Source organism: Euleptes europaea, chromosome 6, assembly GCF_029931775.1.
Source record: "Euleptes europaea isolate rEulEur1 chromosome 6, rEulEur1.hap1, whole genome shotgun sequence".
In the NCBI taxonomy this organism is placed as follows: Eukaryota; Metazoa; Chordata; class Lepidosauria; order Squamata; family Sphaerodactylidae; genus Euleptes; species Euleptes europaea.
Window position 1 is genome coordinate 88,307,372 of NC_079317.1, and position 20,573 is coordinate 88,327,944.

Genomic DNA, 20,573 nt, shown 5'->3' on the forward strand with positions numbered 1-20,573 from the left:
AGCTGATGAGAATAAGGCATTGGTGGTCTTACCTTGACATATGAAATTAGAGTTAATCAAGCCATCTGGAGGTTATTGTTCCCGTCTCTGAAATTTTACCCAAATTTATCTAATTATCAGTAGCTGCAACTCTTATTTCTCAATAGAGATCTGCTATCAATTACTATAATTCAATGGCTGCCCAGTAGTGGTCATTTCAGCTGGATAAGATTATGGGCTGGTTCAGTCAAGGCTTCTGTGTCCATTAACCTTTCCATTAGAATCTACTTCCTTTAACATCTGATTTTGTCACTTCTTTGAAATTTAGTGGAAGATGACCAGAACAAAATGAAAGGAATAATACGAGAATGGAACATAATCATAATGGAACTAGATAAATCTATTAATCTACACTTTCCATACATAAGATCTATGAAATTGATACATGAAGCACACGAATATTGGGCTGGCCCAGACTTGACATAGGTATTCGCAAGAGACAGAGTCCTACCACATTTATAAATAGTTCTGCACATTTAGAGTATTGTGATTTTTTTAGAAACAAAAATGATCAAAGATAGCTTAAAAGTGTTACACATCATGCAGACTAATATTTTAATTGTTGCTATTCGTTACCTATCCTGAGCAGGACAGACTAAAAATCCAACTAAATAGATTTCTTGTTCATATCAAAATTACCTCAAAAACTCAGTCTCGTTTTAATCAAATAATTTCAGCATCACATTCAGCCATCAAAACTAATTAGTCCCTCCTTGATATGAATAAGTTGATTAGGGCGATATTCTTTGAATCAATTATGTCTTTTCTATTAACAAAATTTCTATGACAGGGCAGATTTATATAAATTATAACTCTGTAGCTTTGTTGACAGAGCAATGTGTTGCCTAGCAGTTTTTACTAAGATGAGCTAAAATTATTTCCAGAGGAACTGTTTCAGAAATGATGCAAAGTGGTGTTCAGAGAAGAGCTTTGTTTTATAAAATATAACTGTTGCAGTTGTTTCTGATTTTTGGGGGGCACAGTGATCAATCTATAAGAAGAAATCATGCATCAGCAGTGTGGAATAGAAGAAGAGAATTTGTAGTGGTGGTGAAGAAGAAGAGTTGGTTTTTTATATGCTGATTTTCTCTACCTTTTTAAGGAGAATCAAACCGGCTTACAATCTCCTTCCCTTCCTCTCCCCACAACAGACCCCTTGTGAGGTAGGTAAGGCTGAGAAAGCCCTAAGAGAACTGTGACTAGCCCAAGGCCACCCAGCTGGCTTCATGTGGAGGAGTGGAGAATTAAACCCCGTTCTCCAGATTAGACTCCGTCGCTCTTAACCACTTCACAACACTGGCTCTCATGTCATGCTATGGGGACGTTTCAGTAGATGTTGAAGAACTGGGGAAAGCTAGACATGGAGTTGACAGCCCTAGGTCTTCCATGACAACGTACGGTTTGCAGTTCAAAATACACTTACACATCATCCCTGCTCACATTGCAAAATGTAGGCTTTTCTAACAGACATTAATCTCTGTGATGGAAACAGTTCTGCGTGAAGCAATCTGAAAATCTTTATTTCCTTACAGGAATAATTTGATTGAAAGTTCAGCAAGGAATGCTGCTTGTAATATCTTACATTAAAAGATATTTGAAAATGAGATACAAGAGAGAGCCTCCCATTTTCTATAAAATTAAAGTGAGAAAATAATCGTCTAAGGAAGCCTCAATTCCACTTTTATAAATAAAAGTTTCAAAGAAGCTGGAATGCTACAACTCAAAAAAAAAAAAAAAAAAAACCTCCACAGCAATACTTTTTTTTCTGCAGCCTTTAACCTGAATATTTTGTGGCATAAGTATCCTAGCAGAAAATATTATTTTGTCACTTGAGACTGGGATTGAGAGACATTTCCTTCTCAAGTAAAGGTTTAGAATCAGGCCTGCACTGAAAACTTGGCTGCAGGGAAAAGTTGGCCCGGTGTGCCAGAAGAGCACCTACTAGTGCCTGTCACTTTGCACAAGGCAGGGGGAGCATTAAACAAATGACTGGGCTGTAGCAATTGGTGTTGGACCCGGGGCAGAGAAAGGTGGGAGCAGGTAGCCCTCATGTTGTCCAAGGCAGGTGTTATTTGCATGAGGCGGGTGGGTAGGACCGGTGACCCACACTTTCAACATGCTCTTCTTTCCTTCCTCCATTTGAGGGCAGGGGTGGGCCAGGACGTTGGGTCCCCTTTCAAGGGCCATTTTGGCCTCTAAGTCCAACCCTGTTTGGACTTTTACATACCTCACAAACGGAGCAATTCAGTTTCTTTTCCACTTTGGTGGAAATGGCATCAGATGTCCATTGCGCTAGCCAAAAGTCAATGGATACCATCACTGTGTGTTTCAGGAGCTGTGAAAGGACCAGTAAAGGCAGTAGGAGGAATCCTGCAGAGCTAAGGTACTTCCCACATGCTTGCCAAGGCATCTTTGCTCTTTGGTGAAGGACAGAAGACAGGTGGTCTTCTTCTTCATCATCAGTTTCTGGTGTTTCATCTGTAAATGAACAGAAAATCAATAACATTTATTGTATAAAAATTCTCAGTTTCCTCTTCCATATCTTTATTAGTGCTGATATTGTTTTACCTGTTATATGTAGAGGTTCCCAAGTGTGTGTTACTATTGATTGAATGGACCATGTCACAAGGAACCCTCGTATCAATCCAAAGAAATTAACTTTTAAGGTATCTGCTTGGAAATGTCCCAGTGAGTTCAATGAATCCAACTTCTACATAGTTCTACGTCCAAAAAGTTTTATAATCCACATTTATCAGTGGGGTGGCTTGAGAATTCTTATTATAAATTCTGTAGAGATTTTATTTTCTCAGCAAGATAGTACAAGACCTGTAGACTAGCCACTCATGATTAATTCATAATCCCTCATGTTGAAGCAGTGTTTAATTATTTAACAGATGTTCAGAATTTTCTCAGGAAGCTATAATTTATAGATGCATGGAGTAATCCAATATTTGCAGTCCAAAAGAAAAGTGACCTATGCATGTCTTGAATAGTCTATCATTATGAAATAAATACCTACACAAGCATGTAAGTTCGATTATGGCTTCTAAGGTGCAGTTAAAATTAGTCTTGCTGAAACAAAACTTCCTCTAGAGAGCAAAGGATACCAGCAACATCAATATATCATATTTGAATGCCACGTATTTTCTAAGGGGTCAGAATGGTTCACATTAATCTGTCTCATTTTATCCTAAAACAGCTCTGTGAGTTTTATTAGGTTGAACAATATTGCCTTGCTTGAAGTCAATCTTTTTTTTTTTTTAATCTGATTTGATTTATACCCTGCCCTTTACCGGCAAAAGCTGGGCTCAGGGCAGCTAACAACAAGACAATCATACACAGTAATCAGTACAAGCAAATGATATAACATAAGAAAGTAGGCAAACATTACTACTAAAATCTTAAGACCTAACCTGACTAATAAAATGGCACTCTAACTATGATTCCCTCTCACATACAATTTAAAACCAACATAAAAGAGGGGAATCACCATTAATTTGCAATGACATTGGTCTCGGGGAGCAACAAGGAGAGACTCAAAAAGAGATGGAAGAGAGATGAAAGGATATGATCAGGCCCAGCACGGAAACAAAAAAGAGGAAGGGGGGGAGGCCAGCTGATATGTATGCTGTCGCTGCCCTGAACCATAGGCCTGGCAGAACATCTTCATCTTACAGGCCCTGTGAAACTGAGCAAAGTCCCAAAGAGCACAGGTTTCACTAGACAGAGAAAAAGCCCTGGCCCTGGTCAAAGACAACCGGATAGTTTTGGGGCCAGGGACCACCAGGAGATTGTTTCCAGTTGAGCATAAGGCTCTTTGGGGAATGTATTAGGAGAGGTGAGATAGGTGGGGCTGAGAGAGCTCTTAATAGAACTGTGACTAGCCCAAGGTCACCCAGCTGGCTTCAAGTGTAGGAATGGGGAAATCAACCTGGTTCACCAGATTAGCATCCGCCACTCATGTAGAGGAGTGGGGAATCAAACCCGGTTCTTCCAGATCAGAGTCCACTGCTCCAAACCATCGCTCTTAACTAATACACCATGCTGCCTCTTCTTTATGTGCTACAAGAAAACAAGGCTTAAACCAATCCAGGATGACTATATTTTGTAAAAAAGATTTGGTAATTTCTTTCAAAAACATACCTAAGGTTTTTAAATTAGTTTAAATTAACAGCAAAAATTATATTGCCGTGTATCCAGCCATCTGTGCATGGAAGGTAAACAGAGATTTCCTCTCCATTCCTGCAGCTCCTTCCAACCCTCAGAAATATATCTCCTGCAATCACAAGATCTGTGCAGAGGAACAGCCATGTAGGTTGTTGGGCTGGAGTAGGGAAATATAAGGGGATGGAATCAACCCCTTTTCTAAATGGTGCTGGGGCTGTGGATGAGGAGGAGCAATTTCATCCCCTTGTCCTTCCTTACTCCAGTTTCACACACATCCCCTCAAGCCACATGGCTATGAGTTCATATGAGTCCTGCAACCCTAGGGATGATCTTTCTGGGGGCTGGACAGGCTACAGGAACAGGCAAAAAACCCAAAAAAACACCCTCCACATTCTGTGCATGGAGTGGCAGGATTTTCTATCACTTAAGAAAAATAAAGAAATAGAACTAAAATATAAATGTATACAAAAATGCTCCAAACCATTGACACTGATGTTGGAAAACATGTCCTTAAGCCAAACGAACATCAGGCTGGATTTTCATGTATGTATTTCTCTCAGACAATGGCTGTTACCGCACTTGGTATTCCCAGCAATGTATTAAGAATTTGAAAATGTTACAAAAAACATCGCTTTAAAAGGGTTTTTGGATACCACGACTTATAAATGGTTGGAAGACGTCTTCACAGCTAAAGGTGCCAAATAAAGCGTGAACAGTATTTTTATAACGTTTTTAAACTCTTAATACATCGGTGGGAATACATAAAAAGTGCAAACAGTATTTTTTATAACATTTTCAAACTCTTAATACATCGCTGGGAATACAAGTGTGGTAACCCCCAACGATATAATGATGTCTCTAAGCAAAATAGATGTGAGCCTGGCTGGTGCCTGGATAGAAAACTTTCTGGAAAGCTCCATTCACTTCATTCTGAGCTTTCCAGAAGAACAGCATGATAGAATGAAGCATAAAGTCAACATTCTGCATACAAAATAGGAATGTTTAATAAATATGAATATTATAGGAAAAACAAACCAGTCATATAATTTCAAGCCCAGCCAAAATATGAATAACTTTGCAATCATTCTCCATTACTGTTATGCCCTACTTTTTGTCACGAGAACTCTAAAATGTTGGTGTTCTGAAACTCCGGATTTAATCAGAGTAGCCCTTTTTGTGAGCATCAGTTCACCTTCATCTTCTTCATCATCTTGGAGCAAAGTTTCTTGAGAATGCATTGTCTTTTGGATATTCTTCCGATCAAGCACAGTTTTTTGTTCAATTAAGGTTTCCTAAAAGCAAGGAAAATAAATGGCTGATTAAAAAACTCTGTCCCCAGATCAATTTGTTATCAGAGGTGAACAGTGCAATCCTAAGAAGTAGGAGTAAACCTCACTTTGAAAACTAGTAATTCATGACCGTTAAATGCAGTTGAATCACTTAGAAAGCAATTCTGGTCAAGTCTACTCAGAATCCTAGTCACATGTACTATCTATATCAACCTTTAATGGCATATGAATTAGATCCATCCATCACTGGAGACTTGTACAAAATAATGTCAGTGTGTCCACCCTGAGTGTTAAGGGATCGGTAGTGGTATGTGGGTTTGGATCATCACTGGGGTTGCATCATTTATGTTTAAAAGGATAATCAGATGTAACACCTAAATAATATGAAGGGAGTTGGCGAATTCTCACATGGAGGATAATAGGCTGAGAAGGCACATACTGCTCGGTCCTATGGCCACCCCAATCCTTAAAACCGATTTACTAGTACAGTTATCATTTTGTCTATGCTGGCCCTAAATGGTTAGATTTGCAATACCTAAATGTAAAAGCCATTAGATATATTTAAAAATTAAGACCAACTAAAAACATTCACCACTAATGACTGGCTGATTAAAAACCTGACAGGCAAGCTTCAGGTCCATCTTTTTGTGCATGCTTTAATTCGTTGGCATTCATTGATATGCTGTCATGGAATTCTAAGAGCCAGACTAAATGATACCATATCCCCAAGGCCACCATGGGGACATAGCACCATTTTAGAGCCTTTTATAGTTTTAAAAAGGCCATGGGGGCCCAATCCTGTTGGGGTCTGCAGTGTGTGTGTGGGGGGAGGTTTTTGGGGCAAAGCCTGAGGAGGGCGGGGTTTGGGGAGGGACTTCAACGCCATAGAGTCCAATTGCCAAAGCGGCCATTTTCTCCAGGGGAACTGATCTCTATCGGCTAGAGATCAGTTGTAACAGCAGGAGATCTCCAGCTATTACCTGGAGGTTGGCAACCCTAGTGTGTGGTTTTTTTTTGAGAGGCTCCTATCTTCCCTCTGTGCTGTTTTCAAGAGCCAAAAAAGCTGTACATACGCAATAAACTCTTACTATGAATGTTTTACTTTCACCGGGTTGTATTTATAACTCTGCTCAGCTGATGACAGAAAGAACTTTCCATTGACATGGAGAACCTCTTCTGCAGAAAACTCCACCGATTGCTAGGCAGAGTTGCTGAACGCAACCCATAATTTTTGTGCAAGAATATTTCTTGTGGAAAGTAGATTTAAATTCTACATGGCAGGATAAAACATTGTTTTTACTATATGAATGAAGTAGTACTGCTTAGTCTTTTTAAATTGTAATTGACACCTCACATAAGGAACCACTATTTTAAGGTGCTAGGAAACAAAACAAAACAGACCTTCTCCAGTTCTTGGTCCTGTCGATTCATTAGCGTTTTCCAATGTTCAAAGAGCTCAGACTCTGATTTCTGAATATCCTTGAGCGTGCCTTCTCTTTGGATGGTACCATCTTTCATTGCAATAATCTGGAACATTTTAAATTATAAACTTGTCAAAAAAAGTCTGTTCTTTTATTTTAATAGTTCAGTTTTTATTATGGCCCTAAAGCCATTTTGATTTTAATAGCACTTTCAGATGAGCTAGGAAGATAAAACTTGGCAAATATATATCTTATTTATAGGCAGTAACATGCTCTAGCTAAACGGATTACACGGAAACATGGCAGGCGTCCATAGAGTCTACCCTTAAAAAACCATGTAGTCTACCCCCCAAAGCTGCTATTTCCTTCAAGGTGACTGTAGTCAAGGAGCCCCGTGGCACAGAGTGGTAAGCTGAAGTACTGCAGTCAAAAGCTCTGCTCACGACCTGAGTTCGATCCCAACAGAAGTTGGTTTTAGGTAGCCGGCAGAAGGTTGACTCAGCCTTCCATCCTTCCGAGGTCGGTAAAATGAGTACCAAGCTTGCTGGGGGGTAAAGGGAAGATGACTGGGGAAGGCACTGGCAAACCACCCCATAAACACAGTCTGCCTAGTAAACGTCGGGATCTGACATCACCCCTTGGGTCAGGAATGACCTGGTGCTCGCACAGGGGACCTTTACCTAACTGTAGTCTGGAGATCAATTGTAATCTTGGGAAAACTCCTGGCCCCCACCTGAAGGTAGGCAGCCTTGGCTGACATGCATGTTTTGTTCTTTAAACCTGGGTACATTCTTTAAAGGAGCCCCGTGGCGCAGAGTGTTAAGCTGCAGTACTGCAGTCAAAAGCTCTGCTCACAACCTGAGTTCGATCCCGATGGAAGTCACTTTCAGGTAGCCGGCTCAAGGTTGACTCAGCCTTCCATCCTTCCGAGGTCGGTGAATGAGTCCCCAGCTTGCTGGGGGTAAAGGGAAGATGACTGGGGAAGGCACTGGCAAACCACCCCGCAAACAAAGTCTGCCTTGGAAACGTCGGGATGTGATGTCACCCCATGGGTCAGGAATGACCTGGTGCTTGCACAGGGGACCTTTACCTTTTTACATTCTTTAAGGAGTAAAGCATGAAAAATACTGAGACTGCACTAGTAGTTACCTGCGAAGTAGTTACCAAGAACTATGGCAGTACAAAGTCACAAAAAAAACTGTTGTGCCAAGATGGTAAAGACAGCAATACAGGCAGATTGGGAACGCTATATCCTTAGTCTTATTGATTTCAATACAATTTCAGCATGATTACTTTGCTCCCAGTAAAATCAATGTGATTTAAAAGTAATTATCTTTGACTGAATCATGCCCATACACAGACACAAATGTTTAAAAGCATGATGTGAACATGAACAAGCTGCCTTTCTGTTTCTTTACTAAAATAAAAATAGGTTAATTACCCAGTCAGCATGTGGTAGATATTGTAGCTTGTGGGTGACCAAAACAACAGTTTTCTTGTCATTTCTTAGCATGTTCAGAATTCCTTCTTGCATGAGATGATCACTCAGGTGGATATCCAATGCAGAAAATGGATCATCCTAATCCAAAAGAAAGTTTTTGTCCAATATATATATTTGTACTGATTTTTTGGTCATAATTTAATGGAAACATACCATTTTCAGGATCACAGATAGCAGTAAGTCATCACGAAATGAAACATTTGCTATTAAAAATTATTTTCCCTATTTACCCTTATTAGCATTGATCTACTTATTCACAAAAAAGAAGGTGCCATGGCTCAGTGTTATTTGCTTTGGATTCAGAAGGTCCCAGGTTCAACCCCTGGCATCTCCATTTGAAAGGATCAGGGAGTCGATGCCTGAGGCCCTGGAGAACCACTGCTATTTTGAGTAGATAATGGTGACTTTGATAAACTGCTTGATCAGGTAGCTTCATGTACTCATGCTTTTTTAAAAGACACATTTAAATATAATTCACCACCATATGGGTTGCCATAAGTCAGCTGTGACTTGACAGCATTTTACACACGCCACCATATTCTGCAATGATATATTTACATTAAATGCTACAAAAGTAATTCTACATGTTTACTTGGATATTGTCCTAAAATTCATTTAACTGTGATTTAACTGATCTTTAAATTTTATCTTGCAGTAAGCTGAGTTGTGCTGGTAAATGGTAACGCTCATGAGTATCTTGATGTCCTATCTGCCATAGTTGGCTCATTGCATGTTGCTATTGTTATTGAGTAAAGACTCACACATTATCACTGTGGCATGGGAGCTACTTCCGTGTGGCCTGGCAGTGATGGAATTATGTTGGTTGGCTTCCTCACATGGTCAGCTTTACTCCAGAGTCTTATTGCACCTTCATGACTAGAGATGCTGGACTTAAGGAATCAGCATTTGTATTCCTAGACCAGACATATTTAATTTTCTTTAAAAGTAGCTACATTGGGTGATAGGGGAAATAATATGTATTGGAGCCATGGCCCTAGTGTGATAGGGGTGATAGAAATTGATATATATTGGGCCCATGGCTTTGGTGTGTCTTGGGGGGTAGTGGTGGTGGTGGTGAAGTATCTCTCTCCATGCTGCTTCTCCAAGCATAGTCAGCCTTCCAAGTTGCTATTAGCCCTACTGGGGGGGAAATAGCCTTTTAAAATTCTTACTATGAAAAGGTAGCAGCTTCAGGGACACTTTTATGGGGGAAAAGGTGTCGGTGGGAAAAAGCTTAATCCACCATACCCCCCACACCCCTGATCCAACATCCCCCCTTTTCTATGGCTGCTTTTTAAAAAAGTCTTCAATTTTTTAGATACAGAAATATTATTAACATAGCCCCAATGCCATAAACAAAAAAATCTCACAAGTAAAGATTTATAACACTGATTCTGTAATTCCTCAAAATATAAATATTGCACCGAGATTGCCCAGCATAGCTCATAGAAAACATAAGGAGAAATTCCCTCTACAGCCTTATCATTCCAGAACATTATGAACATAGCCCAATCCTCCATTAACTTATCTGATATATCAGAAGAGTTTCTTAATGTTCTTTGGTGATAAAGTTAATTTAATAAACAATATGTTTTCCCAAACAGAATTCAACTAGTCTCTTGGAGTTGGAGGGTCTATTTTTTCTCATTGAGCAGCAAGGATTAATTTAGCAACTACAGGAAGGGTTAAAACAGATTCCAAATCTGACAAAACAACATAATCTTTACTCTAACTCAACTATATGACCATTGGATCCTGAGGTAAACTAATATCTAACATATTATTAATGAAATTGATTACAAAACCCCCCAAATTCTGTATTTTTGCACAGCTCTAAAAGAACAAAATTGGCACCAAATGATTCACATCTCCAACAACAATCTTCTACATTCCTATACATAATAGCCAACCTACGTAGAGTGAGATGCCACTGAAACGAGCACTTAAAAATTCTACCTCAGTCTTGTGGACAAAGCAAAGTCCAGGCAAAGCAATATTCAATAACCATTTCCATTCTTCTAGTCTGATATTTCTGTAAATCCCTGTTCCATTTGTTATGGTAACTAAAAGACACCTCTATACCTGTTGGTGGATGGCCATATGGTGGCAGCAGAGCAGAATTTCACAAGCCTCAGTTTAGGGTGTCGAGTTTTGTGCATGTGTGCAAAGTGCCATCAAGTTGCAGCCAACTTATGGTAACCCTATAGGATTTTCAAGGCAAGGGACATCCGGAAGTGATTTGCCATTGAGTGCCTCTCCGTAGCAACTCTGGACTTCCTTGGTGGTCTCCCATTCAAGTACTAACCAAGGCTGACAAGATCGGGCTAGCCTGGGCTATCCAGGTCAGGGCAAGGTGTGGATTCAGGTTTGGTCAACTTACCAGGAATACAACATTTGTCTGTTGGTAAAGGGCTCTTGCCACAGTGATCCTCTGCCGCTGACCTCCAGAAAGATTAATGCCCTGGGTAAAATACAAAACAAGTCAATTGTAGAAACAATATAAGTAATTCTGAAACCTTATAGAGAAGATTCTGCTTTAATAAACCTTCATCTGGAGTTATTTGGTGTACAAAGTTTAAAAGCAATGGGTCTACAAGACAAGACAAAGAGAAAAGTACCAAATATGCAGGCATTCATCTTTATTCTCAAGGATGCTTTTCATTCTCTCTCTCTCTCTTTTTTTAATCATGATGGTCTTTCCTCTTCTTAGTCCCTCCACTGTATTTTAATGCTCTTGCTTGTATGATATTGGTTGCTTGCTGTTAAGATCGCATTACTCCTTTACACAATTCTCTTCATTGTCTTTCCCTCTCACATTGTCTTCATTTTAAGCTTCTTGTACGTGTTTGGACTTTTCTCCATGATTTGCTCCTTTTTTTTAGATTCCCTAATTGTGCCATAAGTTTCTCCTCATTGTTCTACAAATACCAACATTATAGGTATTCCCTGCTCTCGATTTTTTGCTGGTGTCCCCTTTCTCTTGCAGATCCTATCATTGGTATGCATTTCTACCTGACATTCAATTCTTTATCTGTTTGTATATTCAACAGACTTGTATGCTTCTTTCATTATTAATTACAATAATTACGTAATGCGATGTTTTTGAAACAAAACAAATTCCACATCTAAACAGCCTATAATGCAAAAACAAACGAACAAACATGATTTTCTAACATTTTGTTTTGGCTTTTTTATTGTTGTCTCTTGGCTGTACTGGTTTCACTTTTCCAAGGCAGACAACATTTTCCTAGTAAGGACATACAGGCTCTGGGCTTTCTTGGTTGACTCACAGTAGTGGCTACTAGGATTACATACATGTGTGAGATATTCCAATCCTGAAGGATATGGGGTGGTGCTTTGCAATCCTCTTTCCTCCTGATGCCTGCCCTACCATGCCACATTTTCCCTTACTCCTCTGCTTGCTTACTGCTCTCTGAACCTTATCCTTACAGCAAAGCTTTTGACTGTGGATCATGAAAAGCTATGGTTTGTTTTAAAAGAAATGAGTGTGCCACAATAGCTGATTGTTTTGATGCACAACCTGAACTCTGGACAAGAGGCTACTGTTAGGGCAGTATATGGAGAAACAGAATGGTTTCCAATTGGCAAAGGTGTCAGACAAGGATGTATTTTATCTTCCTCGCTCTTCAATCTTTATGCAGAACATATCATAAGGAAAACTGGATTCGATTTAGGGTGGAGTGAAAATTGATGGAAGGAATACTAACAATTTGAGTTATGCAGATGAAACCACATTGCTGGCAGAAGACGTGAAACGACTATTGATGAAGATTAAAGCAGAAAGTGTCAAAGCAGGATTACAGCAGAACTTCAAGAAAACAAAAGTAATGTCTACTGGGGAATTACACAACTTTAAGGTTCTGTAATACTAGGGAAAGTTGAAGGCAGCAGGAAACGAGGAAGACCCAACATGAGACGGATTGACTCAATCAAGTTTGCAAGACCTGAGCAAGGCCATTAACAATAGGAAGTTTCAAAGATCATTAGTTCATAGGGTTGCCAATGCCATATGTCAGAAGCGACTTGACGGCACTTAACACACATGCACAATCCTAGTCCTTTTGGTACTGTTTATTGGGTATCTTATGCTGTTTGATTACATTGCTTTACGTTGTATGATCTGCCTCGAGTCTCAGCAAGAAAGGTGGGTCATAAATAAAGTGAATAAAAATAATATAAATAAAATAAGAAGTGTTTTGCTAGTTCCTACTTATACTGGAAGATTTCAGCGTATCATTTACTAACGCCAATTAATTGCTTCAATATCTTTAAACTGGAAGTTCTAGATAAGTACAAACTCTTATTTTTATTCAATACGTGTACATTCATATATTTCATCAATATCAAGAATAATGAATGTAGTTAAAAAGAAATGTTGTTAGTTAAATCTGCAATAATCTTTACTAAGTTTAAAGCTTTCAGACTAATGATCTGAAAGTGTATTTGCTTTAGGAATTGGATTTGTTAAATAATTTAAGAACACCACATGACACATTAACATTTTGTAAATAGCCACTAACCCTTTCTCCAATCTGGGTTTGGTCTCCATGAGGAAGAATGTCAATATCGGGCTGAAGAGAGCAAGCATCAATTACTGCTTTGTACCTGTGGAAACAGAACTAGTAATTCTCAGTTCACATGGAGACTGCTTCACAAGCACATTTTACTTGCTTTTAAGGGCAACAATTAATCAGCTGGACAAGTCACACGCTGGAAAATGTATGTTTGCTAAGCGCTAATTGTTCTAATGGGAACTTTTATGTTCTAACCAAACAAATATCTTTAAAGTTAATTATGCACTATTGAGGGTGTTCAAAGGTTAAAAATAGATGTATTTCCTGGTTCTGTTGCTGGGTTTTATCCTGAATTATTGAGAAGGTTAATTTGCATCTATTAGATATCTATGGCTGCCTTTAAGATAGCCAGGCTCCAAGTGATCCAGGTAGCATTACTCACAAGTTTGACACTGTCAGAATTTTATAGGGTCAAGCTAGACTGCTCAGTCACAGAGATTTGAAGTTATAGACATATATATGTGATCTGTGCTAGGAGCAGTGCATTTAATTGTTTTGGTTTATGCTGGCAAGAGATCTTTATACAATCCACAAGTGAAAAGAGACGCAGGAGTTTGCTGCACGAGCTGAACGTTTTATTTAAAAGCCCACCAAGACAACCTTTGGGAAAACACTATTCAGTTAGCACTTATGAATGGGATTGAATTTGATAACAGGAGAACAATGGGAGAAAAGTCTGGGATGTCTCAGTTTAGAAAAGAGATGACTAAAAAGGGACAAGATTTATAAAATTATGCACAAGGTAGAGAAAGTAGACAGAGATAACTTTTTCTCCCTCTCCAAAAATAGTAGAATTCAGGGGCATCCAATGAAGTTAATGGGCAGCAGATTCAGGACAGAAAAAAGGAAATATTTCTTTACACAAGACATGATTCAAATGCGGAATTCTCTGCCAGAGGATGTAGTGATATTCACAGGCACAGATGGCTTTAAAAGGGGATTATAAATAGTAATGGAGGAATAAGTCTCCATCCCCTTCCCTCGTAGAGATATAAGGAAAAAGATATATCTCTGCAAGGGAAAGGGCTCGAGACTTACTTTTTAAAAACAATGAAAGTCGGGAATTCAGAGAACCTGCTTCAACTATCATTGTAACACTGCAGCATTATAGCACTATTTTAGGGCCTTTAAAAATTGAAATCATTCATTGGGAGGGGGGAGAGGGAGAGGTTTAACAATGACAACAGTCCAAACATTGAAAAGTGGGCTGGGGGTGGGTAGGGCAAAGAACATTACACACTAAGAAAAAGCCAACACAAAATCAACTTCCAGAAAACATCAGGGTAGAAGTGGTCTCAAAAGAGCTGGAAAAAAACTGGGGTGGGCAGAACAAACAAAAGAAAAAACCCCAAAGGCACAAAGATACATGAGGAAATCAGGGAATAAACTGAAGCAGTATGGGGCCAGAGCCAACAACAACAATAATAAAAAAAACATGCAGAAAAGCCCTGAGATAGTGGCACTGCGCAGGCAGGGGCAGAGGACTGGGAGCCGCTGCCCTCCCAGCCACTTGAGCTAGGTGGGCAGGTGGGCAAACGGGGGAGTGAAGTCCAGCACAACAGCCAGGCAGGTGGAGGTGGCAGCAACACTGCAGCTGAACAGGATGGCTGGTGCGTGATATTGCTACCATGTGGAATATTTTCCAGTTGCTTCCATATCTTAGCCATAATTCTCGAATTGGCAGTACAAAAGAGAAAGAGTCCAGCAGCTCCTTAAAGACTAACAACATTTCTGGCAGGGCCTACCTCACTTCTTCAGAGCTGTGGCTCACAAAAGCTCCTACCCTGCCAGAAATGTTGTTAGTCTTTAAGGAGCTGCTTCGAAGAAGAAGTGTATCTGAAGAAGTGAACTGTGGCTCATGAAAGCTCATACCCTGCCAGAAATGTTCTTAGTCTTTAAGGTGCTACTGGACTCTTGCTCTTTGCTACTGCTGTTGACAGACTAACACAGCTACCCATCATGATCTATCTTTAACTTGCACTTAGTGAAGAAACTACATCATGCCTTCAACTAACTCAGGACTACTAGGAATAGAGGGATGCCTGGTCAACATTATTCAGTTCTTCAGGAAATTATTTAATTCAAAGACAGTTGCCTCTGACATAACCATTCAGCAGTTGCAACATGTATCTACGAAAGGAGTAGAGCTGGGTGTCAATATATAACGTGCACTTCAAGGTTGATAAGACAGACTGCATTTAAGTGCATTTACAAGGCAGTTAAATATATTACCTTTGTTTATTGAAGGGGCTCTCAAAAGTGATATTCTCTTCCACAGTAGCATTTAGTAACCATGGTTTCTGGGAAGCATATGCCACAGGTCCTCTTTTCCTGAAGGGAAAGAGGCTCTAATTTGTCATTACAATTCTTGACTATATAGGTTGTTTCTGCTTTTTAAGACAGATGAGTTTCATATACACTCTCACCAAAAAATACATTGGCATTATATCCTTTTCATGTGACTTTCTCACAAGCTACACTCAAGTTACTGTAACATTGGAAAGAAAACAACATCTGATATCCTTTAAGAAATGACTGTTGTATATGGATCCAGGTTAATCTCATATCACCACATTGTTATGAATATCAAATACTGCATGATTAAAGGAGTTTAACTGATAGGGATGATTCAATAAAATAAGATATTGCAGAAGGACAGTTTTGAATTTTTAAGAGATGAAAACTTCCCGTTTCATTGAGCCACAATGAATACACAAGCTTTTGTTTTCTCTTGAAGGAAGAAGACCAATGCATCGCATTGAACTGAAAAGAATGCATACTAGGGCATACTTTTTTCTAATGTGTGTTGCATAAGGTAATACTGTAACATTTATTCAATAATGGGCCTAACAATTATCACTTTGGAACTGTAATTTACATCTCTCAATCAACTGAAATCGTCATTCCATACTCTACTTTTTTTGGACCACGCACCTGCTTGCAGGTTGTTTGTTTGTTTGTTTGTCTGTGTTTTCAAGATAGGGTTGCCAACCCCCAGTATTAGCTGGAGATCTCCTGATATTACAACTGATCTCCAGCCGACTGAGATCAGTTCACCTGGAGAAAATGGCCCCTTTGGCAATTGGACGCTATGGCATTGAAGTCTCTCCCCTCCCCAAACCCCACCTTCCTCAGGTTCTGCCCCCAAATCCTCCCACTGGTGGCAAAGAGGGACCTGGCAACTCTACCACCGTTGGGAGGGTTTGGGGACAGAGCCTGAAGAGGGCGAGGTTTAGGGAGGGACTTCAATGCCATAGAGTTTAGAAAAACAAACAAAAATCTTTGATTTTCAGAAAGATAATATGAGAACACTTCATTTATAGAAACCCCCAAAACTTTTTCCAGCTAATTTTCAAAATGCACTACCTGTTTTCCAAGTCGATAGCAGTTTCCTTTTCTTCGCTGCAGAAAAATTACATGATAAAATATCAATGGTTAGTGCACTTTGAGCAGACAGTTTATGAATGCATGAATTCTAAAGCTCAGATGAGTAACTTGTTTATTACATTTTATGGATAATGATGTGTATGTGGTCTATACTACTGTGTATAGTTTGCTGTAAGTTGGGTTCTACTATGTAACTTTGCATAATTTAATGTGTCATGTTACCATTTATGATTTGCTTCACTTCTGTTTTTTTTTTAGATTTCTGGTTGGTTGTACAACCCAAATCCTATTTCATTGTTTATTGAATGTCCCATCCTATTGCACCCTATTGCATTGACTCATTTTGTGTAATCTGCCTTGAGTCCTAGTGAGAAAGGTGGACTACAAATAGCATAAACAAACAAACAAACAAATAAAAATACAGGTGATCTAATACACATTACATTGAAGTCAGAGACAGATCTTCCATGTATTATAATCAGATAGTTTTAAAGAGACTGGACCAATCAGAAAACAACCTATAGTTATTAAAAGTGCTATTATTAATTTATGAATTCCCTGTTGGGTTTTATATTTCCAACCTGTTATTCAGACAAATGTCTTGGTAGTTGCAGTTATCAAGCAAAGTAAGTTTTGTGTTTTAGGGAGGACTTTTCCTCCTTTTTGGAAACAGCTCTTCCCAAGCCATGCTGTATTGTATACTACACTGTAAGCCATCTTTAAAGCTTCCTGAGGAAGCTGAAAAACTACCAGTATGTGCAGATACGACCAGAACATTTATCCATCATGACCTCAGTATTCTCCAATTGATTTTTCAAGCCAACATTTACACATTCACACAACTCTAGAAAAGATTAGCTCACTCTACAAGTAACCTAATTTGGCCTACTTCACATATAACATTTTCATTACAAATGTTTGTTATCTTTGTTGTAAGCAAAATATCCATCTATATCATGGGGAACAAATCCATGTCTACTGGCATATGTAAACATCTTGCAAATTCCTTGTTTTCTGCATGATCAGCCATTGGCAACCTGCAATCAGCTGTTGCTTCCACCTATGCATAAGATGGTTGCATGATCAGGAATCAGTGTTCAACAACAATCTGAAAATCAACTGCATAGTAGCAAGAGTATATAACAGCTTGGCCAGTGGGGAAAGATCCACTCTGCTATTCTTCCCACTAATTGTAACCCAGTCCTAAAGGTTACTTACTGCTGAATGGGACATGAATAACTGAATTTCTGGTGAGATATCATAGGATATCTCAAAGATGATTTGTCCCCAGTGCTACCTACCATGCCATTCCACCCCCTCTATGCAACTAATTGAAATGCCCTAATCATCTCATGATACCACAGTATCAAAAAATCAGTTGTGAGATGACCTTCTTTACAGAGAGATCGCAAAGCTGAATTCTCCTTCGTTTCTTTCTAGCAAAAAAAAAAAAAAAAAAAGAATTAAGTGAAGACCAAGAATTACATTATACCATACCTTATATCTTCCCCTGTCTCGCTGTCAGGAATACTGCTGCATCACCAGTAAAAATTGGAAAAAGATTGTACATAAATATGAGCAATTTGCCCCCAGGATTAATCATTATATCCATTACATATGCTGATCGAAAAACACTTTTCACAGATCTGTTTCAGTGTTCTTTCTTCATAACCACCATCATTAATACTAAATTTTCTTATTAGCAGTTTTCAATTATGCTCTTATTATGCTCACCAAAAAAAATCACTTTATCGAGTGTTTAGTTATGTGAACTGCAGCAGGCACAGATATAAAATTGTGGAGTTGAGATCATTTCTGGTGGTTTTGAAGTACTGGTACAGGAAAGGGTTAATGCAAAATCTGTTCTCATTAGACATGTTTTAAACATGACGTTTGGTATATATAATTATAAAAAAACTATTTGTGTGTAGTTCCACATAGCTGGCATCCTTTTTAATTAAAGTTCACAGGGACTATGAGGATCTTACTACATGTTATATTTTTCCTGGATCTCTCCCCAAATCTGGTTTTATAATGCTATACAAATTCTTTCAACCATACACTGGGTAACCAAGCTGTTCAAAACATAATAGATATTTTGACTGATAAAACATAAGGAACTGGTATTTTATTGCATCAACTTAGAACAACCATTTATTCAATTTGTGCTAAGTAATGTAGTTTTGGCTCTGACCTAGATGGTCCAGGTTAGCCTAATATCATCAGTTCTTGGAAGTTAAGCAGGGTCGACCCTGTTTAGTACTTGGATGAGAGACCACCAAGGAAATCCACAGTTGCTACACAGAAGCAGACAATGGCAAACCACCTCTATTTGTCTCTTGCTTTGAAAACCCTATGGGGTTGCCATATGTCGGCTGCAACTGGACAGTACTTTTAACCAAGTGTTGTGTGTAAAAGGATTTAAAGGAAAATATGTATCGGCAGTTTGAAACCCATTAGAAAAACTTACACCTGAGCCAATCAACAGCTCTGTTAAGTTGGACTAGGCAGTGTTGGTACCATGAGAGTCAAAGACAGTGAGGAACATGCATGATTTCCTGTACAGGAAATTCCTATGCTGTCACCTGTGTGAGCATATCTTTTCCACTCCATATACCAGTGGGCTTGGATCCTTGTGTGTGTTGTAGCACTTCTACTTGGGCATACGGTGTGTGTGTGTGCGTTTGTTTTCCTCCCCTGAATCCAGCACTCCACATCGCATTGTATGTTACTCTGGAGGCTGTTCCAACATTCTGAAGCAGGTTTTTTTGGGGGGGGCGGGGGCGGGGGAGAATCGGCAACTCCCTCTGCCCAAGTTGAAATGCTTTTGCTATACTTCTGCATAATTTCAATGAAAAATAGGTAACACTCGCTTGTTAATACATAACAATGATGCCGGCTTTGTACTTGAGCTTTTTACTTTGTATGTGAGATATTCACAACATGAATATTCAATATAACTGTGGTTTATCTGCAACACTCATTTAATTCTACAACAGTTATTTACAACATTCATTTAATTCGCATACACTATTCTTCAGGTACATCTGCACTTCTTTTATAATTATGCAGAAACTATAAACAAAATTACCTGTTCCAGATTATACTCCCAGATACCTTCTGCATCTCCCCAAGTATCCCTAGCAGGAGGGAAGACTTACCACAGCCCACCTGTCCCACGATCATTGTTAACTGACCTGCAATAGTTGAAAGAACGTTGTTTTGAATTTTAGAAGAAGAGTTGGTTTTTATATGCCAACTTTCTCTAGCACTTAAGGAAGAATCAAACTGGCTTACCATCACCTTCCCTTCCCCTCCCCACAACAGACACCCTGTGAGGTAGGTAGGGCTGAGAGAGTGTGACTAGCCCAAGGTCACCTAGTTGGCTTCATGTGTAGGAGTGGGGAAACAAATCCAGTTCACCAGATTAGAATCCACCGCTCATGTGGAGGAGTGGGGAATCAAACCCGGTTCTCCAGATCAGAGTCCACTGCTCCAAACCACCGCTCTTAACCACTACACCACGCTGCTACTACAGAAATTGGCCCCAGGTGCTCAGGGAAGAAATAACTGTTGGGATTTGGCATCCTTGAATAAGAACATTGTTTCTATTGGAGGCAGGGTTGTTGTATGCTGGGAAAATTCATGAGTCAGAATTCTGTCTCTGTCATTTAGGTCGGTTGATTAATTCTTGTAGGTTATCCAGGCTGTGTAACCGTGGTCTTGGTATTTTCTTTCCTGACGTTTCGCCAGCAGCTGTGGCAGGCATCTTCAGAGGAGTAACACTGAAGGACAGTGTCTCTCAGTGTCGAGTGTGTAGGAAGAGTAATATATAGTCAGAAAGGGGTAGGGTTTGAGCTGAATCATTGTCCTGCAAAAAGTATCAAAGGTAATGTGCTAATCATTGTCCTGTAAGTAAAAGATAATGTGCTAATGAGGGTGTGGTATGTTAATATGGAACCACTGTATCCTGAAGTGATCTGTTAATGTGTGAAATCCAAAGCTAATCTGCATGGCTTTTGTTGACTGTAGTCTTTGTTAGTCTGGAGGTTTTCAGGACAGGAAGCCAAGCCTTATTCATTCTTAAACTCTCTTCTTTTCTGTTAAAGTTGTGCTGATGTTTATGAATTTCAATGGCTTCTCTGTGCAATCTGTCAAAATAGTTGGTAGAATT

General features: G+C 39.3%; 1 protein-coding gene across 2 annotated transcripts in view; it reads right to left on the bottom strand.

Moving 5' to 3' along the window:
- The window catches only part of ABCC8 (ATP binding cassette subfamily C member 8), an 81,596-nt gene that overhangs the window by 20,063 nt on the left and 40,960 nt on the right, over window positions 1-20,573 (bottom strand). Inside the window, exons 16-26 of one of the 2 annotated variants that reach the window (XM_056851340.1) lie at window positions 19,491-19,596; window positions 17,897-17,932; window positions 17,614-17,616; window positions 16,379-16,414; window positions 15,245-15,343; window positions 12,959-13,043; window positions 10,798-10,878; window positions 8,358-8,495; window positions 6,897-7,022; window positions 5,399-5,498; window positions 2,267-2,517 (exon numbers count right to left, since the gene is read on the bottom strand). In XM_056851340.1, coding sequence (XP_056707318.1) covers window positions 2,267-2,517; window positions 5,399-5,498; window positions 6,897-7,022; window positions 8,358-8,495; window positions 10,798-10,878; window positions 12,959-13,043; window positions 15,245-15,343; window positions 16,379-16,414; window positions 17,614-17,616; window positions 17,897-17,932; window positions 19,491-19,596 — 1,061 coding nt within the window. The remainder of the gene's footprint in view (window positions 1-2,266; window positions 2,518-5,398; window positions 5,499-6,896; window positions 7,023-8,357; window positions 8,496-10,797; window positions 10,879-12,958; window positions 13,044-15,244; window positions 15,344-16,378; window positions 16,415-17,613; window positions 17,617-17,896; window positions 17,933-19,490; window positions 19,597-20,573) is intronic. The other variant, XM_056851341.1, reaches the window with a different exon arrangement.